The sequence below is a fragment of the Heterocephalus glaber genome, unplaced genomic scaffold (genome assembly GCF_053883595.1).
Source record: "Heterocephalus glaber isolate CG9 unplaced genomic scaffold, H.glaber_assembly_v1.0 deba00001058, whole genome shotgun sequence".
Classification (NCBI taxonomy): domain Eukaryota; kingdom Metazoa; phylum Chordata; class Mammalia; order Rodentia; family Bathyergidae; genus Heterocephalus; species Heterocephalus glaber.
The window spans coordinates 3,262,851-3,289,790 of record NW_028258184.1 but is presented as its reverse complement, the minus strand read 5'-3'; the positions used below and the strand labels follow the sequence as shown (position 1 = coordinate 3,289,790).

General features: G+C 37.2%; 2 protein-coding genes across 11 annotated transcripts in view; one reads left to right on the top strand and one right to left on the bottom strand.

Moving 5' to 3' along the window:
• LOC147828523 (fibrous sheath-interacting protein 2-like) overlaps window positions 1–25,253 on the bottom strand; it is a 62,061-nt gene extending 36,808 nt beyond the window's left edge. For 5 of the 9 annotated variants that reach the window (XM_087209654.1, XM_087209656.1, XM_087209652.1 and 2 more), the window contains exons 1-5: window positions 19,242–20,730; window positions 17,693–17,793; window positions 8,794–8,840; window positions 5,765–5,808; window positions 3,378–3,447 (exon numbers count right to left, since the gene is read on the bottom strand). In XM_087209654.1, coding sequence (XP_087065780.1) covers window positions 5,792–5,808; window positions 8,794–8,840; window positions 17,693–17,793; window positions 19,242–19,304 — 228 coding nt within the window. In that variant the 5' untranslated portion in view covers window positions 19,305–20,730 and the 3' untranslated portion in view covers window positions 3,378–3,447; window positions 5,765–5,791. Of the gene's footprint in view, window positions 1–1,829; window positions 2,012–3,377; window positions 3,448–5,764; window positions 5,809–8,793; window positions 8,841–17,692; window positions 17,794–19,241; window positions 20,731–24,334; window positions 24,544–25,179 lie in introns of those variants that run through there. The other 4 variants (XR_015450659.1, XM_087209651.1, XR_015450661.1 and 1 more) reach the window with 4 other exon arrangements.
• Window positions 1–26,940, top strand: part of LOC147828522 (PMS1 protein homolog 1-like) — a 165,754-nt gene that overhangs the window by 130,973 nt on the left and 7,841 nt on the right. The window lies entirely within an intron of this gene.

The following is a 26,940-nucleotide window of genomic DNA, read 5'->3' as shown; positions in this document are numbered from 1 at the left end:
ACACGAGAGTGGAAGGCAACACATTTCCCGATTTAAGATTATATCATAAAGTATAATGAAATGATATAGTATTAACACCAAAACGGTAAAATAAATCAATCGACACAAAAAGAGAGCCTAGAATAGCTCCAAACTTACATAATCAACTCATTTTTTGACAAAATCACTAAGAGGACACAGTGAGGGAAATGATAATCTCTTCAATCAGTAGTGCTTATCAATAATGAGTCACTTAAGATATCAACAGTTGAACTTTATGAACTAATTTTTTCTGCAATGAAATTTGAATTTTTCCTAATAAAAGCCACTACTTTTCATGAATAACCTGCACATCTCATATCATAATAAGCACACTCAGCTACAGAGGTCAGCCATCTAATACCCAAGGGACAGATGTGGTCTGTCACCTACATTTGACTGATCAAAGAATCAATTTTATATTTTCAAATTACTGAAAAAGATCAAAGGGACACTAGTACATGAAAATACATGAAATTCAAATTTCAGCGTCCATAAATTTAATTTTATTTGATCACATTATATTCCTTTATTTATATGTTGTCTACAGCTGCTTTTGTGCTCCTGAGCACATGGAGTAACTTTGACAGAAACTGTAAGCCCTACACTCCTAAAATGTTTACTAGTTAAACCTGTCCATAAAAAGTTTTCCAACTTCTTTTTCAGTATGATATAAAGAGAATGAACAACAAAGGCAAGGCAGAATCCCTGATTTGAAATTATACTACAAAGCTACTGTGATAAAAATAGCATGGTGCTGGCAACCCCCCCAACTCCCCTAAAACCAAAAATTAGTGGAATAGATTAAAAGATGCAGAAACAATTGCAAATACACTCAGCAACCTTATCTTTGACAAAGGAGCCAAACACCTTCATTGGAAGAAAGCCTCTGTAATAAATAATGCTGGAAAAACTGGCTTTCCATATACCAAAGATTAACACTAGATTCATATTTTTTCACCATGCACTAAACTAAACTAAAAATGGATCAAATAGCTAAATATTAAAACAGAAACACTAAATCTGCTTTAAGATAGAATGGGTAGAACTCTTGAAGACAATGGGTGCGGGTAAAGACTTTGTGAATACATAAAGAACCAAAAAAAAAAAAAAATCAAACCCCCAAATTTAAAGACCTAATCCAAAAATGGGCATCTGAAATGAACAGACACAGCAGATGAAGGAGTAGAAATGGCAAATGGATATATGAAAAAACGATCAACCTCACTGGTCATCTGAGAGATGCAAATTAAAACAATGCTGAGATTCTGTCTCACTCCACAAAGAATGGCTGCTATCAAGAAATCAACCAGTAAGAAATGCTGGTGGGGTTGTAGGAAGAAAGGAACCCTTCTCCACTGTTGGTGGGAGTGTAGACTGGTGCAACCACTGTGGAAATCAGTGTTGAGATACCTCAAAAAACTAAAACTAGAGGTTCCATGTGACCCAACTATTCTTCTTGGTATCTTCCCAAAAGAATTAAACACATCATACCACAGCAATATTTGCACACCCATGTTTATAGTAGCACAGTTTGTAGTAGCTAAATCTTGGAAACAGCCCAAATGGCCATCAACCGATGAGTGGATAAAGAAGTTGTATTTTTTTCTTTTTTATGTGGTGGAGTACTACTCTGCCATAAAGAATGATGAACTTCAGACATTTATAGCTCAATGGATGGACCTTGAGACCATACTCCTAAGAAATACCTTAGTAAATGAAATAATTTTTAAAGCATAACATGGTGTCTGATGATTCTTATGATGTTGAGCACAAGAGCCAAAGAAAATATGAGAGACCTGAAAGAAAAGTTTAATAAATACTTATCATATTTATATAAGTCAGATAAAGGAGCTTCAGTGGTCATTCTGGTGAGGTGGTCAGGAAGATTTGGGAATACAGGACTGAGAGCAGGAAAACATCTTCGATAGTGTTGAAGATACTCTTGCCAGCATCTTACGCACTTGTTTGGAAATACTGGGGTTGGGAGCATCTCTGGACAGAAAAAAATGAAAGTAGATGTTTATTAGACATTTTAATTTAAGGTAGTTGTGTTAGGGTATTGATAATTTAGAATTCAGAACCTGGCATTTAGAAAATATTTTGTGATAGTCAAAGAACATACAAATATATTAGTTTTACTTGACGTTTGTGACTCTTGAAGGAAACATGAAGAACAAGAATGAGGTCTTCGGTTTTAGACCCTGAAGCTTGGCAAGATCGGATCCCTGGCCAAGGTCAAAGGTGTAAAAAGTGGCCATGCTGGGAGCAGGGTGCGTGCTTTCTGCCCTTGTGGCACTGTTATGCCTACTTGACCTTGAGATTTTCTTTAGTCACATGTGGAAAGTCTTTTTGTAGCAAAAAACTCTGAAAATGCCTGATAAGCTAAGTGAGAAAGTAGATTTCAGCTCTATACACTGAGGGTGTCTTGTTTCAGAATGCTCAAGTGAAAGCAGAAGCACCTCCAGAATAATTTCTCCCCCACTGGGTAAATTTTCTGTTGATTGGACTACTCAAGTGACTTTTTATTATGTAAAATAGGATTATACAGATAATGAAAGTCTCTCTGTATGGCTTCTTTTATTTTTTTATTGCTTATTTAGCATATACCAGCTATTATCATTTATCAGTTGAACAAAATGATTATTTTCTGTGCAGTGATATCAATAAATATTTGTGTATTTTGCTGAAAATTCATGATAGCTTGTGACAGGATGGGAAAACCTGTTACACCATACCCCATATTTTCTTAATTGCAGAAAGTCAGGAGTTATCATACAAAACTTCAGCTTCTCTCAGAAAGTGGGAAGATCTGCAGAGAAGACCTGGGAAGGACCTAGCTGGCCAGATGGAAGCACCCTCCTTCCATGGAGAGTGCTATCTCCAGAAGCAGAGGCCCTTGCACAACCTGCTGCTCTTGCTCCCCCTACCTACTTTGCTCTAGTAGCCACTTGTAGGTGTAAGCTCTGATGCCGTGGAGTGAGCTTGGGCTTTGCAATCATGCAGATCTGTGTGGGAATTGTGGCTTTTCAGTTTACAAGTCATGTGGTGACCTTGAAGAACCTACTGTAAATTTCCTCCTTAATTGTTCTTTCTCACCTTAATAAAAGGTGGGTAGCTAGGGGCTTAAGAACTGTTCGGTCCACTATCTGTTGCCCCTTTTGTGTAAATTAAAGACACATACTGCAGAATGAACTGCAAATTTCTCTTTATAAGAATATTACTTCTGTTCCATATTGGTAATACATGAAGGAAAGGCTTCTTGTTCTGAGATTGTAAGATAAAATAATTCTAAATGCAAAATGATGTAATTAAGACCTTTATTACACTAGTTGTTAAAAGGATAGTTTATTTCATACCTGAAATGGTTTTCTTTGTGGGAGATGCCTTGTCATCAGCATCCTTGGATCCTTCAAAGAGGGAGATAGACTGCCAAGATGAATCAATACATTAGTTTAGTCTTACTTTATACTAGATATACCTAGAAATACTCAAAGGGTGGAGCAGGACCAGCACAGAATCTTACACTAATGAAATTCATACCATGCAGCCTCAAATGACTTTTCTCTGAGACCAGCCCATAATTTTTGCCAATCATGATTCCTAGAGTTGGTCTTGTGTATGAATGTGGACCTTGGTTACCACATAGAGAAGGCCAAATTCTCGACCACAAGAACTCATGAAAAATGTCAGCTCTGTCTGCTCACATCCCCCTTTGGATTTACTGGAGTCAGTTACAAGTCCTTTTCTAAGAATAGATAACAGGACAAGGGGAGAAGAAAAAGAATCTTTATAACTCTCAAGTTCTTTTTACAGAAATCTCAGCCCCATGGGGTCTGGAACAATAAAGCGGTTGTGTGTGCCTGGTAATGCTGGGAGCATGGCTCAGGTATTACCTTTATTCCCACGGCATTTCTTTGAATACAGGAGCAGGAATTACCCCCATAAAGGCAGAGTGTTAGCCGCTCGTAAGACTATGGTTCAAATTCTCAAAGCTTTTTGTGTATGAGACGTAAAGTCAATTCCAGGCATGCATGGCTCAGGGGAGACTTTAAGAGCATAAACCGAGATCCCTTTGCTTGAGGCCTTGCCTGCCTTCCTACCATTTCCCTCAGTCTCTGACTCTCAGAAGCCTCTTTTCTAGTGCCATGGTTAGAGTGCTTTGGCTGCCCCCTCTTTGTGTGTGCTGTTCCACACTTCCCATGACTGCATTCTCTGTGATGGTAAAGTGACAAGAGAAAAAAATAATAGGTTCATCTCATATATTTCAGTCTTTTGGGAGCCATTTTCCTAATTCAGAGAGAAGAATTTTCTTTCAGAATTTTAGCTTGTGTCTCAGTAGTCCTTTCTGCCACTGCCGTGCAGCTCCATGACTGAAATTTGCCTAGAAGTGTGGCCACGGTGGAGGAAATAGAGCAAGGACTGCCCCATTCCCAAGGAAACTGCTTCTAACTCAGATCAGGGAGCAATGCCTTCCCTTAGAACTTTGTTCTCTCCCTTCCTTCCATGAAATGCAGTATGGAAGTTCTCCAAGGCTAAATCAGGAAATGAGGGAAGAAAAAATACCTAGGAAATTTCTCACTATATTGGTTATTGTTTGAGTTTTGATTTCCCACCCAAATTCCTGCTCTCCTTCCTTCACATTGAGATCTTCAGTGTTTTAAGTTGTAGTCAATGAGCGAGATAGAGGGAATTGTGTTTACTCCACCTTACTTGGGACTGTAGTGGATAGCAATTTTAACCACAGTTTTACCATGGAAAAGATAGCAAATGAGAGAAAGAACAGAGTGGCAAGAATGGAGGTTTGCTAGGAATTGAACTTGACACCAGGAATGTCAACAGATTCCTTAGATAGAGCCTCTGCCCTTGCTCTTCATTTCTGTATGATTTTCTTCTTTGGAGTGTGGCCTACATGAAGTCAGAAGTTGTTGTGCAGATGTTTATATTCATAAGTAAGGATTAGGTCGAGTATAGAACTGCCATAGTATCTTTGAAAATCTGGCAAAAATATGTGTGTGAGTTATAGGATTTGAAGAACTCTGCTATACTGTGATACTGAGAAGTGAATAAGTGCTGAATTAATAAGTGTACACGGAGGTAGGAAAACATTGAAAGGTACTTGAATTGGATCAAGAAGATGACAGTATGATTTAAAAAAACCAGAGAAGACAATCTGTAATTTGATTCCCCATTAGACAGGAAGATTAAAGATGAGGAAATTTTGTGGCCTCACAGTAGGAAGGAAGTAGGCTTTTTGAAATGCTGCCTGTAGAGTCTGTCTTTAGGAATACAGGGAGATGGGTGAAATAAGGTCTCATTTCCTGCAAGCCACCTCCACCCCTGCACTGCCATGTTTGAAGCTACTGTTCACCTCCTATCACCACCAAATCCTCTCTGCGGTCCACTTGCTCACAGCAAAGCCAAGTGGTTCCCTCTCTCCAGTCTCTTCTTGAGACTGCAGTAATAGAGCTAATGGATAGAATTGCACTTGGGTTCCAGGAGAATCAGTGGCTTACTCTCTGTACCTAAACAAAGAATGGTAATTTAACCCCAGGGGTGAAAATTTTCACTGAAGGATCTTCGGAAACCAGGGATAGTTCCCAGTCGTAGATTTGAAGGAGCTGTAAAGAATGTTTCCTGATGTTCCTCAAATTGTATAACCCAGTCTCTGATCAGACTGTGAAAACTGGGCTATTCTCAGTTGGATCTCAAAATACAACAGTTGGGATCTGTTAAAAATATTTACCTGAAGCCCTGTTGAATTATCTGGTTTTCACTCCAGACAACTTTCTATGAGAAAGAAAAAGTAAAATAGAGTTTTTTTCCTAAGGCACATGTATTTGTTGACACAAATCACTTTTCATTTCCACCAAAAACTCATATAATTTAGCATATAGAAGAAGGTGCTATTATTAATACACAGACAATGGGAGCAGTGCAAAAGTAGGGCGGGCCCTAAAACGCTGGAGCATGTCCTAGACATTGACCTGGAAAGAAGGTAAAAGGAAGTAATGTGCAGGGAGAGGCAGATTCTGCAACTTATTAGCTGAACATTTATGGAAAATCATTCACTCAGTTTATATGAAGCTTTATTCCCCTAGTGAGGGGTTGCCCTAAAGATGATTCCAGAGGGCCCTTCCAGCGGCAACAGCCTGTGTGTACCTAGTTAAAAGCAGATAGTTGGAACAAAGAGGAAAGTCCAGGTATGATGAAATAGTTAACTTCTGGTAGGAATCAAAAGAGATTGAAAATCGTGTTAGAAGAAATCTGATGAAATTGCTACAGAACTAAATTTGTCTAAGGTTCCAAAGGAAAGGAGTCTATATACCAGTGCAAGAAATTTGGTCATGGAGTTAGAAATGACAGTGTTAGATTAATTCTCACAGAGATACAAAGCTAAGGAGACAGATAATATGCTAGGGGATCAAAAAGGCAACTGTGAGTCTTAGCTTCGCTGCTTAGAGCTGTGTGAATATTGGCCAATTAAATCTAACTTCTTTTACTCGCAATTTCCTCATCTCTAGAATGGAAATGAAGCTATCTTCCATGGCCATTTCACAAGGTGTGCAGTGAAATATATGTGTGAAATCTATAGATTTTTATACACATGTATTTATCAACAGCTCACACAAGCAATCACGCTGACTTACTCTTTGAGGTAATGCACATTCTAGGGGAAAAATAAAGCAAAACCTCAGTTTCACTGAAATATGAGGGAGATTGAATTGCCTGATAAAATTAGTACAATTTTATGCATGGTTAGTTATATTCTTAGTGTCTGAACTCCATATTGCATGTAACGGTACTGACCTTTGCATTTAAATGCCTGACCAACACTGGGATTTAAGTTTCTAGGCTATACAGGGTTTCAGACCTCCAGGAAAAACTAGAAAATTACTGATATAATTTAAGAGGTCCAAATATTCAGATTTATGTTACCTGAGATTTTATTGTATATTTTACAAAACTAGGAATACGTATGCCCAGCCTGACTTCTCCACTGAAGTCTAGACTAAAACATCCAATTGTTTATGTGACATCTCCACTTGAGTGTCTAATGGGCATCTCGATATCAGCAGCCCAAATGCTATTCACACGTGCAGTTCTGCCTCCTTAGTTCATACCTGGTCTCGCCTACCTCCCCACGTGCCTTCATGTACTACATGGCAATGGGCTGTTTTTGGAAATACAGCTGTGAAAGACATAAATCCCCACTTCATGAAAATTACATTCTAGAGATAGTCAAAAGTCAAATATCTAAAAATTTTCAGGGAGAAAAAGAAAGTAGAGAAGTAGGATAGGAAGAGCCATGATGGGAAAGAACTACAATTTCAGAGAGTGTGATCAGAGAAGGCCTTTCTGAAAAAGTTACATCTGAGTGAAGATCTGAAAGTGAGGAATGAGCAATGAAGATACAGGGGGGAAAACCTCAGGTGTATCAGCAAAGGTAGAAGCCTCAAATGCCTCGAAGATTGGAGGAACAGTAAGGAAGTCAGTGAGGTCCGAGTGGAGTGAGCCAAGAGGAGAAATAGAGGAGGAGGTTACAAAAGTAGGAGCGGTCTTAGGGTGCTGCCTGCATGGTTACTTGTAAGCCACTGCAGTGACTCAGAATCCCGTCATAAGAGAAGTGAGTACTTACCAGTGTGTGAAGCTAACTTCCATTCTTACCCTTGGACTCCCCACCCAGGTTAAAATGCAAATTCCATGACAGCGAGGACATGGACTCTTGTATCAGAAAGGGGACTCACAATATATCTTTGAATAAATACACAAACTATTGATTTGGACAGCTCCCATATTATCAAAGGATATAAGAGCTAAGCATGATCACAACAATGAAGTCGGAGAAAACAAACTGTGTAGTGAACTTAAGGACAAAAGATCCAGGCAGAACTCTGGTTTTCACTTAGACTGACACTGGATGCATCTCTTCCTCACCCACAGCTGGAGTTTTCGCATCTATAGCACAAAGACAATTCTACTGCTGTATACACTTTCCATCTGGGCCTAACAGCTCATTATTTCATAGTTCAGAAATCCAATCAGTGTCTGTTGATACCTACAGCTTATGGTATATTCTGGGAATTCATGCATACTTCCTGCGGTTCTCTGAATTATTTATATTATTCTATGGACTGCCTTAATGAAAATGATTTTCATTGCCAAGTCAGGAGAATGTTTCTTTTGAAAAACAGTCATGATAAAATGTGGTTTGAGTTTCAAGAACACACAACACTCCACATTTTGTGCATCCTGTCTTTTAGAGAACTACAATTTCCCAACAGATGTTCTAAGGAGACCATAAAAATGAGTACTTAAAGAGAAAGAAAAGAAGGTCCATCCTACCTCAATTTAGTTTTTGAAAGCCTTGTGTATACTATACTACAGCCAAGATATGGAGCACAGAAAAATACCTTTTGGAGGAAATAATTAAAGTCCAAGATAGTGGGTTCTGGTCCAGATACAAACTAGCAGGACAATGTCCCTTTTTTTTCCTCACAGAAGCACCATAATGATAAATTTATAATACAACACAAACTATTTGATACTAAAATCATTAATGAAGTATTAACAGCAACTCAGACAAGGCAGTTTGCGCCTTTTAACACCTGAGAGATGTACTATCACTTTCCAACATCACATACTCAAAGGAAAACAAAGAATTGGTTTCAAATTTGATAACTAAAAATTTATCAAAATTTGATAACTAAGTTATCAAACCAGCAGGTGAAGTTTCATTTTGAATACTTTCTAAAACTGAGAAAAATATCCAACCTTTTAATATCTTACTGGTTGGGATAGCATCAGAATCTTCTTGCCCACTGAAACAAAAGAAAAAGAGACATTGTTTTTTTATTTCTGTACTTAATAGATGAAATTACTAATAAAGCAAAAGAGCAATCAACATTATTCATATGGAAGCAAATCTGTGATAGTGTATTGCTGAAATTGCAAACTATATGAAAATGACTTCCAAATTGCCTTTTTCCACTTTAAAATTGTGAACAGAAAATTTACCAGCTTTACTATTTTAAGTGTATAGTTCTGAAGCATTAATTGTATTTACACTGTTGTGTAACATCAACATGTACAACGCGTCTCAGGAACATTTTCCTCTTCTCCACTTGAAACTGTAATTGCTAAACACAAAGAGCCCTTTCCCTCTCTCTCTTCTCCTCCTGGAAACCACTATTCTACTTTCCATCTCTAGGAACTTCACTACTAAGAAGAGCATCATAAGAATAGAATCATGCAGTTTTTGACCTTTTATAACTGACTCATTGCAATTAGCCTAATGTCATGGAGATTCTTGTGTGAGGTAGCATGTATTTGGATTTACTTTCCTATTAACACTGGATTATAATGCCTTGAGTACATATGACAGATTTTGTTTTTCCATTCTTCCTTTGACAGACACTTGGGTTGCTTTCACTATTTATTGCAAATGATGCTACATGAGCATAGGCAGGTGTATAAATACCTGTTCCAGTTCTAATTTCAGTTCTTTTGGATATATACTCAGAAGTAAAATTACAATACTGGACCACATGCTAATTCTATGTTTAGTTTTTTGAGACAATAATCATGTTTTCTGCAGTTGCTGCACCATTTTATATTCATATCTCCCATGCAAGAAGGTTCTAGTTTCTCTACATCCTTAATGAATGCTTGTTATTTTCTTTCTTCTTCTTTTTTTCCTTACCCCTCCTCTTACTCTTTCCCTGCCTTTCCCCCTCAATAGCTCTCGTAATGAGTTTACAAGAGTATCTCCTTGTGTTTTTGATGTGCATTTTCCTGATCATTAATGAGGTTTAACTATCTTTTTCTGTGCTTTTAGCCATTTGTACAGCTTCTTTTGAGAATTTTCTACTTAATTTGTTTGCACAGTTTTTTCACTCAGGTTTTTGCTCTTACTGTTGAATCACAGGAGTTCTTTATATTTTTTTACATATTAAGCCCTTACCACATATATAATTTGCAAATATTTTTTCTCATTCCATGTGTTGACTTTTCACTCTGTTTACAATGTCCTTTAAAGCACAGAAATTTTTAATTTTGATGAAATAAAATTCCCCATTTTTCTTTTCTTGCATGTACTTTTGGTGTCATATAAAAAATTACTGCTAAATCCAATGTCATCAAGCTTTTCTCCTATATCTTTTTGTAAAAGTCATAAGTCCTGATTTTTAAACATTTGATTCATTTAGAGATAATTTTATATGGGATAAAGTAATGGCCCAACTTCATCTTTGTTGTTGTTTGTCTTTTGCATTTGGATATTTATTTTTTCCTAGTACCATTAGTTGAAAAGCCCATATCTTACCCTTATCAAAAACATTTGAGCAGATACTGAAAGGTTTACCCCTGAGGTCTTTATTCCATTTCATTGCACTATAAGTCTGTCTTTATATCAGTACTGCACTTTTTGTTAACTGTGGCCTTTTATTAAGTTCTAAAATCAAAAAGTGAGAGACTTCCAGTGTTATTTTTCAAGGTCGTTTTTGTGGCTAAGGGTCTTTAAAACTTCCAGTAAACTTTAGGATGAATTTTTCTTTTTTTTTTGGTGTAAGAATTTCTTTGATTCTGTGGACCACTAAGGAGAGTATTGGGATCATTAACAATATTAGGTTTTCCAATTTCTCACAGGAATGTTGAGTAGTTTCTGGTGTACAAGTCATTTGCTTTTTCAATGAAGTGTATTCCTAACTATTTTATTCTGTTAGGAGCTAGTGTAAATGGAATTTTTTCTTAATTTTTGTTTTAGCGAGTTCATTGTACATATATAGAAAAATAATTCTGTGTGTTGAATTAGTATCCTGCTATTTTGGTAAATTTCTATTAATTCTCAAGATTTGGGAGGACACGTTAGAGTTTTTCATATAAAATCATAATCTGTAGATCATATCATCTGTGTATATCTTACTCCTCTCCTCTGTCTTTGAATGCGTTTTATTTCTTTTCCTAACTAATTTCTCTGGGACTTCCAGGACTATAATGAGTAGAAGTGGAAAAGTGAGTCTTTCTTCTTGCTCTGGATCATGGAGGGAAAAACCTTCATTCCTGCACAGGGAGGACAATATCAGCTGTCAATTTTTCACATACAGCGATCTCACCAGAGCTTGTCCTTCTGCTCCAAGTTTGTTGAGTGTGGTTATTATGAACACCTGCCTAATTTTTCTATTTCTTAAAAAAGTTTTTTTTCTGCATTCATTGAGATAAGTATAAGTGTGCACATGTGTGGATGTGTTTTCTGGTTCATTCTGTTAATGCAGTGTGTCACCCACATTTGTTTTTGTATATTAAAACTCCCTTGCATTCCCAGAGTAAATCTCACTTAATCTTAGTGTAAAAATCTAACATGCTGCTAAATTTGGTTTGTTAGTATTTTATTAAGGGCATTCTTTTTTGATCGATACACAACTGGCATACTGGTTTGTAATTTTATTTCTTTGTAGGTTCCTTCTGTGGCTGCAGATTCAAGGTAATGCTGGCATTTTGAAATTAGAAGTTTTATCTTCATTTTTTGGAAAAGTTTAATAATTGATATTAATTCTTTAAATTCTGCTGGAATTCACCAGCATAATCATCTGTCCTGAGCCTGTCTTCATTAGGAAGATATTGATTACTGAGTCTCTCTACTTACTACCTACTTACTATTGATTACTGATTCTCTCTACTCTCTCTCTTACTTACTACAAGTTGAAAACTTGTTCGGGTTTTTCTAATTCATCCTGAGTCTGTGTTTGAAGGTTGTGTGCTCAGAATTCATCATCTCATCCAGGCCATTCAAGTTATTTACATAAAACTTCATAGTTTCTTCTTATAATCCCTTTTCATTTTTGTGAATTCATTGGCAATTTCCTCTCTTTCATTTTCTCCTCTTTTTTTCTGTGGACTTATTAGTGAATGTTAATACTGCAGTGAGGTTTGTTTTGGAAAGTTGGTACATGAATGTAATCTTGATGGTTTGTGATCTCATCAGCCCCATTCCTTACTTCACCCCTCATGATAATCCCCTTCTGCATCTTCAAGAGACTACCTCCTGGTATTCTGTTATCTCTTCTTTATTTACTAATTTATTTTTAACTTTCTCATATAAGAAAAAACTTGCAATATTTAATTTCTGTGTCTGGTAAATATCATGCAATACAATGGTTTCTATTAACCTGCGTATGACACTAATTCAGTATTCTTTTGTTTGAGTAATACTTCACTGTGTACATATACCATATTTTCTTTATTCATTCATCTCTTGATGGGCATCTGGGCTGTTTCCATAAATTAGCTATTGTGACTAGAGATGCTATAAACATGGGCATCACTGCAATATGTCTTTTAACTCTTTGGGGAAAGTACCCAGGAGAAGTAGAGCTGAGTCTGGTCTGGGGATGTAGCTCAGTGGCTCTGTGCCTGCCTGGCAGCATAAGGTCCTGAGTTTGAGTCCAGGTACTAAAGGAAAAAAAAATGTATAGCTGGGTCAAGTGGAATTTCTACTTGTAGTTTTTTTGAGGAATCTTCATAGTGATTTCCATAGTGACGATACTAACTTAGATTCTCACCAAGCATGTAGAAGGATTCTTATCCCCACATCCTTACCAGCAATTGTTGCCTTTTTGTATCCTACATAATAGCCATTATGACTGCAATAAGATGGAATCTAAGCGTGGATTTGATTGACATTTCCCTAATGGCCAAAGATTGTGAATTTTTTTTTCACATACTTAGGAGCCATTTGTACTTTTTCATTTGAAAAGTGTCTATTCATCTCATTTTTCCCATTGAGTAATTTGTTATTTAGGGGTCTTTTCTTTGTGTTCTTTATATAGCTGACATATTAATTCTCTGTCAGAGGATTAGCTGGCAAAAATCTTCCTATAGTCTACAGGTTGACTCCTTACTTTGTTGATTGCTTTCTTTGCTTTGCAGAAGCTTTTTAATGTAATACATACCATTTGCTGATTCTTGGTATTATTTCTTGTGCAATTAAGGTTCTTTGCAGTAAATCCTTACCTATGCCTGTGTCTTCGATTGTTTCCCCTATTTTATTTCCCAGTAGATTCAGTGTTTCTGTTTTTATATCTCGGTCTATTGTGGATTATATCTTAATGTCCCACCAAAGCCTCATATGCTCAGAGGTGGGGTTTTGGGAGGTGATTGTATCATGGGAGAGTGATTAAGACTAATTTACTGATGAGTGTATACCTGCATGTATTATTGGGAGGTGAAGCCTGGTCAGAGGAGGTGGGTCACCAGGGGCATGGCCTGGAAGAGTGCATCTTCTCCCTCCTTGCTCTCTTTCTCCTGTCCTCAACCCTTCCCTTACTCCCCCTCCCCCATCTCTCTCTTCCTGTTCCTGCCTCCATGGCATTAGCAGCCCTCCTCTGCCATGCCTGACTCCAGTGCCATCCTGCCTTGGAGCCCAGGCACAAATGATGGAAACCTATACAAGCTGTGAGCCAAGTGAACTTTTCCTCATTTAAATTTTGGGTTTTGGGTATCCAATTTGATTTGATTTTAGTACAGGGTAATATGTATGGGTCTGGATTCATTCTTCTGCAAGTGAGTAACCAGTTTTCCTAGCACCACTGGCTAAAGAGGCTATCTTTTCTCCAGCATTTGTTTTTGGGCACTTTGTCAAAGATCAGATGGCTAATGGTGCCTGGGTCTGTTAATGTGTCTTTATTCTATACCATTGGTCTGCATGTCTATTTTTGGACAAAACTACGATCTGTTTATTAGTACAGCTTTATAGTCTAACTTGAAATCTTGAACTGTCATGCCTCTTGCTTTGATCTTTTTGCTCATAGTTGCTTTAGCTATTCTAGGTTTCTTCTTGCTCTGTATGAATTCAAGAATTATTTTTTCTACTTCCATAAAGAATAATGATGGCTTTTAGATTGGAATTGCATTAAATCTATATATAATTTTTGGTAAATGGCTATTTGATAATATTGATTCTACATATCTTGATAAGATCTTTCCATTTTCTAATTTTTTTTCAATCTCTTCCTTCATAGCACTAGAGATTTTATTATAGAGGTATTTTACCTTGTTAGGATGATTTTCAGATATTTAAGTTTTTTGATGCTACTTTAAATGGGATTGTATTCCTGATTTCTTGCTTTGTGGGTTCTTTATTGGTTTACAGTAATAATATTTATTTTTTGTATGTGTTGATTTTGTATCTTGCTACTAAGTGCAATGAAAATGAAGACGCTTGTTTTGTTCCTGCTTTTAGAAGAAATGTATTCAGTTTTTCTCCATGTAGTATGATGTTGGCTATGGGTTTGTATAAATACCTTTTATTAGTTTGATGTAAGGTTTTTCAATACCTATTTTTGTCAGAGTATTTTTTTTCTTGAATGTATGTACGATTTTCTCAAAGATTTTTCTACATCTATTCAGATGATCATGCAATTATTATCCCCAATTCTACTTATATAGTGTATTGCATTTACTGATTTATGTATGTTGTACCATGCTTGTATCCCTAGAATGAAGATGAATTGGTCATAATGTATGATCTTTTTAATAATTTGTTTAATTATGTTCACATTAAGTGCTAATACTGAAAGTTATTTACCAATTCCTGTCATTGTATTATTTCTTCAGTTCTGATTGCTTTATATTTTCTGCCTCTTTAACTACTCAGTTAGATGTACTCTTTTTGGGGGGCTCTTTGTCTCTTGAGTGTCTAGAATTCTCTTGAATTAGTGATCATGAATTTCTTTAAATCTTCTTTGTCATTAGAGATTTTTATTTTTCCATCCGTTTTGAAGGGTAATTTTGAAAGATATAATAATCTGGATTAGCAATTGTTTCCATTCAGGACTCAGAAAACTTCGCTCCATGCTCTTCTGGCCTTTAAGCATGATGTGTCATGGAAAGGGTTTTTTGTTTTTTTGTTTCCTGAGCACGTCTATTTGGAGTTATATATGCTTCATTTACCTTGGTGAGCATTTTATTGCCTAGATTTTGAAAATTTTCCTCAATGATCTTGAGGAATAATTTTTTTTATAACTTCAGTTTCTGTGTTAATTGCTCTCATTGTCACTAGGTCAAAATATCTAACAGCTACAACCTTAAACAAGTGGAGGTTCACTTCAGTCCACATTTTAGCAGTTTCAGACCATGCATTTTTGCAGCATGGCTGAAAGGACTGGTAGAAGGAAGGTGCTCACCCCATGGAAGCCAGGAAGCCAGGAAGCCGAGCCGATGAAAGAAGGAGCTGGGAAGGGAGATACGTCTTTCCAGGAGATGTGCACAGTGATCTGCCTCTTCTGCCCAGACCACACTTTTTAACAACACATTCAGCTACGATTCTCCCATAATAAAATCACCTTCCAAGCACATGAGCTTTGGGGGTCCATTTTAGATCTAATGTATACCATTCTTTCTCGGCCTCCCAAAAGATCCATGCAAATCTCTTCATGCAAAATACATTTAGTGCATCTCTAAGGGCTGCCAAATTTGAACAGTTTAGCATGTGTTAAAATTCTAAATCTGAAGCCTCCTTTGAGACTGCTAGAAAACTCTTGACTGCGAGCCCCTACGAAAATTAAAGGGAAAGTTCTAACTTCCAACAGGGTAAATATTCCTATCCCAAAAGGGAGATAAAAGCATATAGAAAGCAGCAAGACTCTAAAGCAAAACCCAACCACAGCATGGGATACATTGAATGCTCTAGCTCCCTGTCCAGTTCTCAGGGTGAGCTGTGGTGAGATGTGAATGCTAATAGGCTTAGGCAGCCCCATCCATGTATCATTGCTGGTGACTGTAGCCTTCATGATTTTTCTCGGGCTGGGATTTGCTCAGTTGCTGTGGCTTTCCTCAGATGTTTTATGTTCCTGGCTTCTCCAACTTTCTGGGGGAGGAGGATGTACTTTTGGCCTTTTCTCATAACTTCATGCATTGTCTTTTCAGCAACACAATGAGCCTTCTTCTGAGATCTGATTGGAAGTTTTCTCAACCCCACAATCATTGCATTTTTCCACCATGTGGATGACAGCAAGATCTCCTGTCAGCTTTCACAGTAGTTAGCCCCCCTTAAATTATGGCTGCAGAAGCCTCCAAGAGCTTGGATAATTGAGCTTTATGAACCAAATCCTCAGGAACCAATTTCTTAGTCAGCCTTTCTCAAGCAGTGTGCAGATCCCTGCTAATAGTAACTCAGGTATAGCACCACCATAATCCAATCACATTTCAAATCCCTGAGGCTTTGGGGGCTGTTTTCAATTGAAACCATGTTTCCTTTTGCACCCCTTCTTGACATCTATAATTCTTAGATTTGTTCTTTTAGAGCCATTTGGGATCTCTTAAATCTCTCATACTTTCTTGTTGTTTAGAGCATCACTGAGTCTATACCTTCTTTTCCTCAAGTCTTAATGTTTTCTCTTTTGATTGTTCCTATCTATTTGCATGGTTTTCAGCTATATATTTCACTTCCAATATTTTTGCTTGATTCTTTTTTGTAATCTCTAAGTCTTTACTAAAGTATTCATTCATATCTTTATTTGAATTTTCTTTAAGCTCATTTATCAGCTTTTTAAATAGAACTATTTAACTAGGTCTTCTCTGAGCTCCCTGAACATCCTACTAATTGCCTTGTGCATCTGTCATTTTGCCTCATCTGTGGGTCTCTTTAAATAGTCTAAAATTTGTCTTTTAAAATTTTGTCTGTAAATTTATGCCTTTCAGTGCTAATGAGGGCAGCTTGGGGGGGGGTAAGAATTTTTGAAAGTATCTTTTTGCCTTATTGGCTCATATTTCTACTGTTTTGTATTGAGAGTTGAAGATCAGTTGTGGTAGAAAGTTCTGTTAATACTGTGGAATCTTCTCAGTTAATGGTTATCTTCTTGTTATTGTAGCTTTGGCTTTGGGTGTGCTTTGGTGTTGATGCACCTATTCAGTCTATTCAATGTGTTAGGATCAGTTCTAGTTTCTGTATGCAAGAACAGAACCAGTTTTATTAGCATATATAGAATCAACTATGTATCAACACATAATGCAAAACTTGTTTAACAACTGCACGTTTTTCAATAACTAAGGAAGACAGTGGATTAGTACTGATGACAAGTAGGCTGGGATAGGGAGAATGAGAAAAGGAAAAAGGAAGAAGTAAAGGAAGAAAAATGTTCATTAAAAAAGGAAAGAAAAGAAGGGAGATAATAGAAAAAGACAGAAATAAAGATAGGCCTTTTATGACCAGAGTAGAAAAAAGTGGGTTTGACAGCTTTTTTTGCAGGGGTGGGAAGAAGGAAGGAAAAAGGAGTAAATCTAATTAGAGATTAAAGAAGGTTGAAAATATGTGATATACTAGTAGAAAGCTTGTTTGATCCTCAATATAGAACTCTTGAATAAGGTCAACCTGACGTGTCAATGTATGATGTTGAATACACAAAAGTGATATTTAACTCACATACATATTCTTAGATAGCAAGAGTGAAAAAAATAAAAATGATAAATAATAAAAATATGTTTTTCTAATAAGTATTTGTGTCATGAGGAGGGAAGACTTGAGAGGGTGTGATAAGGGGTGGAAAGAGGAGTCAAGGGAGGAAAGAATGGCAAGTAAGGGACAATCTGAGGCTGAATACTTGTGCCTTTACCAGGCACCTCATTCTTCCCATAAGTGCTACACTCAGATTTCTATGTTTGTTCTAATTTCATTTACCTGGAAGATGACATGAGATCTTCTTGGTCGTATGAAGATGTGCTCATAATTCTGTGTATGAGGTGATGTATTGGTTCAGTAACAAGACTTCTTCCTTCATTCTGCAAATTTGCAAATCAAGTATTACACAAAAGTAGAATTTCATATGTACATTCTCATCTTACTGGACTTTTTGCAATCTAATTCATACTTTAATGAGACAGTGTTTCAGAGATTAAAGATGGATGAACCCCACAGTTCTAACTGAAATGTCCTTCCTTGTATAATTCTTTTGAAATGATCAGTGAAGATATTCTAAATTATGAGACTGAGTTTTGAATAGATTTTAAACATAACATAAACCTAGTGGAGTCTGAAGGATATAATTTTCAAAGTTTTAGTGGACAGATAAAGAGTAAGCATATCTGCCCTTGTTCCCCACCTTAAGGAGAAAGCATTGTATCTTCTCCATTCATATAAGGTGTTCTCACTGGAAGTATGGAGTGCATGTCTTTGGAATCTGTTGAGAAGGTTCTGTTCTACTTCTAGTCTCCTACTAGTTTTTACCATGAACAGCTGTAGAATTTTCTATTTCTAAACTTTAAATCTATCTTCATCATAGTTTACTAAGTTTAAAAAGCAGAACAGAGATATAACTAGAATTCAGAAGCCTGCAAGCTCATTTATACATACTCTGGTCTATTTGTTGGGAAAATATGTGTGTCTGAATTGACCAAAGGTGTATCTATTAGTTTTCTCTGGCTCATCTCAGCTCTTGTGTTAATCTGGGAATCATATCAATTGAATGATTAATTCAAAATTTTCTCATTAGGAATTCTAAATCGTATATTCTCCAAACATAGGAACAGAGCATATTTTTAGACAAGGATAAACCATTGAAGCCTACATTGTCCTTTGAGGTTTTGGAATCGGTAACAAGAACTGCCCAGTACAGTGAGAGTGGAGTTCACGGCTGATTGTAAGAGTAATATTAAAAATATTTTCAGTGACTTGTTACATTTGGGCAAGATGGCAGACTATTATTTAAGAACAAAGTTAGCTATGTAGTATTTCCAAAGATTGTAACCAATTACGAGAAAGGATTTAAACACAGCCAAATTTTCTCCTCCCTCCTTTTTTTCTTTCTTTTCTACTAATGTGGTTGTTAGGCAATAATGTCAATTTCTATGAATATTTTAAACATTTTTCGGTCTCAAGCAGCTCTTAGATCCATCCTTTGGCATGAGACTCAGAGAAATGTTCAATGACCAGCCCAAATACAAAAGGGCTAGAATCTATAATTTTAAGTAATTACCTTGTGTTTCTCCTAACTGGTTTCCATGTATCCCCTCAACTTCTAATTAATCTGAGTTTCTTTGCATCATCTGCTTTCCCTTAGTTGAAGTTCATTGGTATATCTTATTTTACCTAGTTTGTAAATATTTACAGGCTTAGGAGGCCAAATAAGATATTTTGATATTCTTTTCTGCCTAATGAACATACATTCTTGGATAGAATTTTTGATCTTCTCTACTCTTTTGTATCACTGGGAGTCATGTTTTTCACTTACCTTGGGGCGTGATTCTTTCTTCGTTGAAGAGTGTGCTTCAGTCAAGGTTTTGGAAGTGGCCATGCTGAGCTCAGCAGTAGCCCTATTTATTACCTTGTGTCTTGTTAGAGCCGATTATTTGATTTGAGGCTGCCTCTATACATTCAGTATTTGAGGTAGCTGTGGACTGAGAATGTTTTGTTGAAGACTTTTTCATGCTGCCCGAGACAGCTGCTGCCTTGGAAGAAACAATTCTGCTTTGCATGAGCTTCACAACTTCTTTCACTTCATCTTCAGATGCTTCTCCTATGGATTTTTGTACAAAATATTGTCCTAAAACAATTTCATTTTCATCGGTAGTTATATCATCTTCTGTATAATATTCTGTATCTTCCTGATCAATATCATGAACCACTAACCGAATGATTAGGTCTGTTTTGTTTCGAACATCTTTTAAAAGCTCTACCTTTGAGATATCAGGCTTTCTTATATTTCAAAATGGATTTCTGCAAGCAGCCTGAAATTGAAGGTGCAAAAAATATTAAACAGAAACATCTCAATTACTTTTTCCCTAGCACTATTATGACATAGCTATTTTCTTATGATTTGTTTCAATTTAATATCTTCAAAGGCCACTGACTGGTTTATAAGTAATATTTTTTTAAAAAGACAAAAATACATTATTTTCTGATGTTTCTAATTTTTTTCACTTTCAGATCATATTCCAAAAATTAACTCTAACATAGGTTCTATTTTGCTTAAACTTTACATTTTTTACAAAATAATCACTTGGGATTTTTGTCATTTCTCTTACAAATTTTGTGATAGAAGTGATAATTAAGTATTTGATCATAGAGAAATTTAAATACACACATATTTTTTAGAAAATGATCAAGATATTTCCCGATCTTCACTTGTAAAACCAATGAGTAGCCAAATGTGTGGAATCTGAATTTTTACTTCATAACCTTCCACTCTTGATCCTTTAGGAATATTGTCCAAAATATTCTTTAAAGCATAAATCTTTATGTCTTCTCACTTCCCTGCTCAAATTTCCACTTCCATTTTCAATGTTAAAGACAGATCAAAGATAAGACTGTTGTAATTAAACAACAGAATTGCCCCATTCCTATATCCTCTTACCACATGTTTTAACCTGTAAATTTATTCAATAATTTTAGAGTCTATCTTCCTTCCTTTTCAGATAATAGTGTCTTTATGAATACCTTCTGTGGAAACAAATTATTAGAAATAATTCTTCTAAAAAAATTCAAACAATCAATTTTGATTATCCATTCTAGTAGAGAAGAGTGGGCTAGAAATTCCGCAATCAGTCTACATGGCTTTGGCATTTGTTATTCCAAGAGTTTTTACTATGCAGATGTCAGGAAAGTTGAGAATTTATGGTATTTCAAAGCAGAAAATTAAATTCTATGGCAAAGTAAAAAAATGTCTAGACTAGTATTTGATCTAGACTAGCATTTGATCTAATCTCTTTTTGTCTTTTACTTCTCTGTCCCTCTGTTGAGGACAGACCATGCTCATTCTCAGACTGCTGCACAAATTTTATGTGCCTAACTAACTTATCTATGGCTGCTGCCTCCTTCCCTCCATTTCTAGGTTTGTTTTGCTTTCTCTTAAAAAGACACAAGTAATTGTTCTTGTTTATTCTCACTTTTTGCTTCCTGAGGTTTATAAATGTCTTTAAAAGAGGGTTGGTACCTAAAGTAGGATTTGTTACAAACAATTCTATAATTTAAAACTGATTTTCAGTAATTATATTCTATAATCTTTTCACAAAAATTTGATTGCCAAGTGTTACTTACATATAAATGAATACCACTAAGTTTATGCTAATGTAGTGACAACCTAGATGAAAGGTAATTTTAAAACCCGAAGAGATCTAAGTTGCAAAGAACTAAGGGTAAAGATTACTAGAGGAGGCTCAATCCATGCCAGTCTCAATATTTAAGTTTTAAAATATAAAGAAGTAATTAACTCATTTATGAGTCTTGAACCTTAGTTCAATGGGTGCTGAACAGTGTTGAAAAAAATTCATTCTGAGTGGATGCCCCAAGGAACATGTTTGTCGAAAACCTTGTTTGACATCTCCAGGCCACAGGCCATGCCGCTCAGCACACATGAACCTCTTAGCAAAGTCCCACCACAAACACAAGATGCTTTCATATACATTAAAATGAGTCATGGAATAATATAACTTGATACATTTCCCACACAATTTTGTTTTCTTCACTAGATGTTTTCTTATAAAAAGCAAATAATTTTTGACATTTTGAAGTCTCAGTTAATTTAATTTATTCATGGCCTGTGTATAGGGCTACAGGACACGGCTGTGTCTAAACCAAGCAGAAACTGTTTCATAAAAATAGCAATGGGGAGCTGTGTCTAGAACAAGGGTAGAAGAGGAAGGAAACTGGGTATCTCTTGAGAGGATAGAGTAAATGGGAAATAGCAGCGTAATTAATTTAAATCTCAACAAGTGTAATCTAGGAGTTTGGAGTTTGCAGTCTAATGTTTGTTGATGAATGTTATTAAAAGAAAAAGCAACACTACTGTGGAGCTTTAAATGTGAGAATTAAAATAACTTTAGATGATTTCATGCACCCTGATATTCTACTAACTGGCCCATTTTGAACATCTTTAGATAGCCAAAGGAAGGTCTAAAGGAATTATACAAATTTATGTTTCTTCTGAGACTTGAAATAGCAATTATAACTTCAGTCTGGTATTATTGTCAAGGATATGTACTTATATCCCTATTATTAAGAAACTTGTTAGACTAAGTGGATTATCTTTGGAAAAATAGCCCAAGACCTTTCAAGAGAGTCTCAGACCTGATGAAGCAAGGCCTGTTGAGTCATGTGACTGTACAGATGAGCTAGTGCAGCCAGTGCTCTGCCCACCTTGGCAACAACTGCAGACGTGCACTCCCACATTTGCTAAGGGTCTCAGTGTCACTTGTTTTTCTGCATTGCCTTTGCGCTTAGCTCAAAGGGCTTTATATCCAGTCGACCTGTAGTATCCAAAGAGGTACGTCTCTCTCTCTGTTTTCTAAATCAGGGGAGCTTACAGCAGCGTAACTCCTCCCATTTACTGACGCTCGTCTCAGTTCCTCTATGCTATGTCCAGTTCTTTTTAAACATTCCGTCTTCATTTTCTCTAGTGGCTGAGTCTTCACAGAGATGACTGCTAAGTGCTGGGAAATAATATGTGGATCTACTTTGATTGCTTTTCTTTCAACATGTGGAATTATTACAGCTGAGCATTCTTCTCCAGATTTATCTTCCTCCAACTTACTTTTGCCATCTATCATTTGATGGTTAAAGATTTCTTTTATTATAAGACTTGGTATTTTTGGAACAGGTATGTTACTTAGGCCTTTTTTGTCTTCTGTGAGAGACTTGTATACGTTTGACTGAGAAAGATCAGCATAAATAGAATCAATCATAGATTGTATATCTTTTTCTGAAATCATATTTTGTTTTTCATTTCCATGTTTAGTGATACATATTGCACTTTTTGAAATTATTGACATGATCTCATTTATCAGTTTTATGGCTGTCTTAAGCCTGATCGGGAAGTATCTGGATGTTCTACAGTGGATGTCAGCAGATTAATCTGAGATACAAGTTGAGTGACTATTTTTTCCAAATGACTTTGTGATAACATAGTAGTATATATTGTTGAAGCCTGTCTTTGGAATCTTGACTTACTAATATTATATTGGGCTCTGTGTATCAAAACATTTTCACTGAGTTTGGAATGGGACTTAAAAGGCAGATTTGCTATAAGATCTGGGTGAATTTGGAAATCAAAAATTTCAGTCAGGATGATTTTAGTTATCCGAGCAGCCAATGTCCTTATATCATTCAGAAAATCTTTACGAGGCATGATTTCCATTTCATATTCTTCTAAAACTCTACTATATACTGCATCAATAATATTTTTTACTACATCTCTCTGCATTGGAGGCAAACACAACTGTTCCTCAGCATTTTCTATAACACTAACCTGATCTTTTGAGAATTCCTCTGTTATCAAATGTATGAGTCTTTCAGCTTTATCAAACAGTTCATCTTCTGAATCTGTCATTCATACAATACCAACCACCCTGTGGAATATTTTGGTTAAAACTCCAGATACCACATCCTCCAAAAAAGTTGAGGAGTAAACACTGGCATAAAATGACTCCTGTCTCTTATAATCAAGATGCGTGTAGGATGAGGAAGATGAATTGACATTCAAAAATGGCTGAAGATGTTGTTCGCAAACATATTTAATGATGAAACCTGCTATTCTATCAATAAGAACATCATTGTTGCTTTTAATATTTTGCTTCACCAATTCTTGAGACTCAGTTTTGTAAAATATTTTTGAATACTGAATCAACAAGATTTTGAACATCATCTTCTGAATAAACAAACTTGGTTTCTTCTTCATCGTTTGAAAATCAAATTTCATGTTGGGAAATCTTCATCCTAATATCACTGATTAGGTTGGAAGCAATTTCATTAAAATTCACTTTTGACTTATCTTTTGGAGATGAAGGAAAGAATCTTGATAATAGTACTCTGATCATATCTTCTAAGAATGTATATGGCAGTAAGGTGTTATATGGAAGTAAGCTCTGGTCTGACTTGGTAGATTGACTTATGTTACTAAGGACGTCTTGAACAATGTTCTCAGCCATCAAGATGGAATAAGATGAAGTTGACAGATCACCAGCAAACAACGGATGAAGAAGATAGTTTGAAATAGTTGTTACAATTAAATTAGTAATATTTCTCACAAAAATATCACTATTTTCACTCTCTTTATTAGTGTTAGGGTCTAGTCCATACTGGTTCAAGACATTTCTATAAACTGAGGTGACAAGTTCATCTACAATATCTATATGTATATAGGGCAAAGACTTCTTGTCATCACATAAATTGTGAATTTTACCTGTTTCAAAATACTTGTTCACAGAGTTTACTATTTTTTGTGTCATGGTTTCCAGCTCAAATTCAGTGCTAGGCCTAGGGCTAAAAATCTTTGATAAAAGTTTGGTAACCATCTCCCTTACAAATAAATAGATCAGGGCAAATACTTACAAATGGTGGCTTCTGGGGCCTGTATGATTCTAGGACTTCATCAAGAACCTGTTCAACCGTATTAGATACAGCATCTGGTGGAGTCCCTGGATGAGGTAAAACCTCTCCATGCAAAAATGGATGAAGATGCCATTCAATAACTTCTTGGATAATAAAACTGGCTATGCGATCAACCATAATTGGGCTTCGGCTGACTATACTTTCCTGTACTGAAACAGAGTCAGACATCTGTAAAATATTGCCATACACAGAGTCCACCTCTTTTGGAGGTTCTTTCCTGAAGAGAGGCATTGATTTTCATAGCTAGTAAATCAGATTTTATGTTTTGAAATGGCCGACATAACCTTATTTATGATACAGGTGGACATCTCATTAAAAATCTGAACTCATTCCATATGTTTTTTCCAAAGGGGGGAGGATTTAATAGATGGAGGAATGAGCTGAAGTAAAAGTCTTCTAATGACATTTTCTAAAAAGGAGTGTGGTAACATGGCCCTACAGCTTTTTGAAGACCTGGTTTGGAAAGTAAGATTTCTTAGATTGCTTTGAAGCTTCTGCAGTATAACTTCAGCTTCAAGAGGGTAACATGAATGAGTTCTGAGGTTTCCCTTGAGGGAAGATGGGAGTTGGTAGTCTAAAATCTCTAATATACCATTTACATTTTTTTCCCACAGGGATATAGAGAAGTGAAAAAACAACTGATATTATTTCCTCAAAAAATGTGGCTGAAGAAACACCTGTGTTCATATCTCTTTGATACATGTTACGAATGACTACTGTATCCAATTCCTTTGTTTTCTGTCTGTTAAGAGGTGACCAAGAGGATTTTACTGTACACTGTTCGCCAAATGGTGACTGTATTTGGGAGCTAGCCACATGGGGATTATTCTGGGATTCTGTCAAAGAAGTGCTGCCATAACTTGCCAATTCTGAAGAGCCCTTACCTTGTCCTAACTCCATGAGTTTTGGCCCTTTTGCCTTTGTAACACTAGATTGTATTTCTCTTGTTCTATGGTTCACTCAGAATCAGCCCGCTGCAGACAGGCAGGTCTGCCCATGCCCTACCGAGGTCCGGAGTCTCGCAGAAGACACCACATCGCCCCGCTGTAGACAGGCAGGTCTGCCCATGCCCTCCCGAGGACCTGAGTCGCACAGAACAGGCTGAATCAGCCCACTGCACAAAGGCAGGTGTGCCCATGCCCTGCTGATGTCCTGAGTCGCACAGAACTGGCCGAATCAGCCCACTACAGACAGGCAGGTCTGCCCATGCCCTCCCGAGGTCCTGAGTCACACAGAACTCGCCGAATCAGCCCGCTGCAGACAGGTCTGCCCATGCCCTATAGAGGTCCAGACTTGCACAGAACTTAACGAATCAGCACACTGCAGACAGCCAGGTCTGCCCATGCCCTCCCGAGGTCCTGAGTCGCAGAGAACAGGCCGAATCAGCCCACTGCAGACAAGCAGGTCTGCCCATGCCCTCCTGAGGTCCTGAGTCACACAGAACTGGCCGAATCAGCCTGCTGCAGACAGGCAGGTCTGCCCATGCCCTCCCGAGGTCCTGAGTCACAGAGAACAGGCCGAATCAGCCCGCTACAGACAGGCAGGTCTGCCCATGCCCTACCGAGGTCCAGAGTCTTACAGAAGACACCACATCACCCCGCTGCAGACAGGCAGGTCTGCCCATGCCCTCCCGAGGTCCTGAGTCACACAGAACTGGCCGAATCAGCCTGCTGCAGACACGCAAGTCTGCCAATGCACTCCTGAGGTCCTGAGTCGCACAGAACTTGCCGAATCAGCCCGCTGCATACAGGCAGGTCTGCCCATGCCCTCCCGAGGTCCAGACTTGCACAGAACTTAACGAATCAGCACACTGCAGACAGCCAGGTCTGTCCATGCCCTCCCGAGGTCCTGAGTCACAGAGAACAGGCTGAATCAGCCCGCTGCAGACAGGCAGGTCTGCCCATGCCCTCCCGACGTCCTGAGTCAGAACACGCCGAATCAGCCCACTGTAGACACAGAGGTCTGCCGAGGCCCTCCTGATGTCCTGAGTTGCACAGAACTCGCCAAATCAGCCCGCTGCAGACAGGCAGGTCTGCCCATGCTCTCCTGAGGTCCTGAGTCACGCAGAACTCGCCAAATCACCCCGCTGCAGACAGGCAAGTCTGCCCATGCCCTACCGAGATCCTAAGTGGCACACAACACATTTCATCTTCATTTTCTCTAGTGGCTGAATCTTCACAGAGATGACTACTAAGTGCTGGGAAATAATATGTGGATCTATTTTGATTGCTTTTCTTCCAACATGTGGAATTATTACAACTGAGCATTCTCCAGATTGATCTTCCTCCAACTTAGTTTTGCCATTTACCATTTTCTCAGCATGCTTTTCTGTCTTTTCGATGTTTCAACATCCACATCTCCAAAGCTACCCATATATGAACTCATTGAGGTCGTATCCAATGGAACATTTTGAATGGAATTTTTCAAAAAGGTCAACTACTACATCTTCCAAAAATGCAGCTGAAAAGAGAGAAGCCTGTGCTGTTTCCTTATGATTGTGCCTCTGTAGTTTACTAAATCTAGTAATCAGATATGTAACTGGAGGA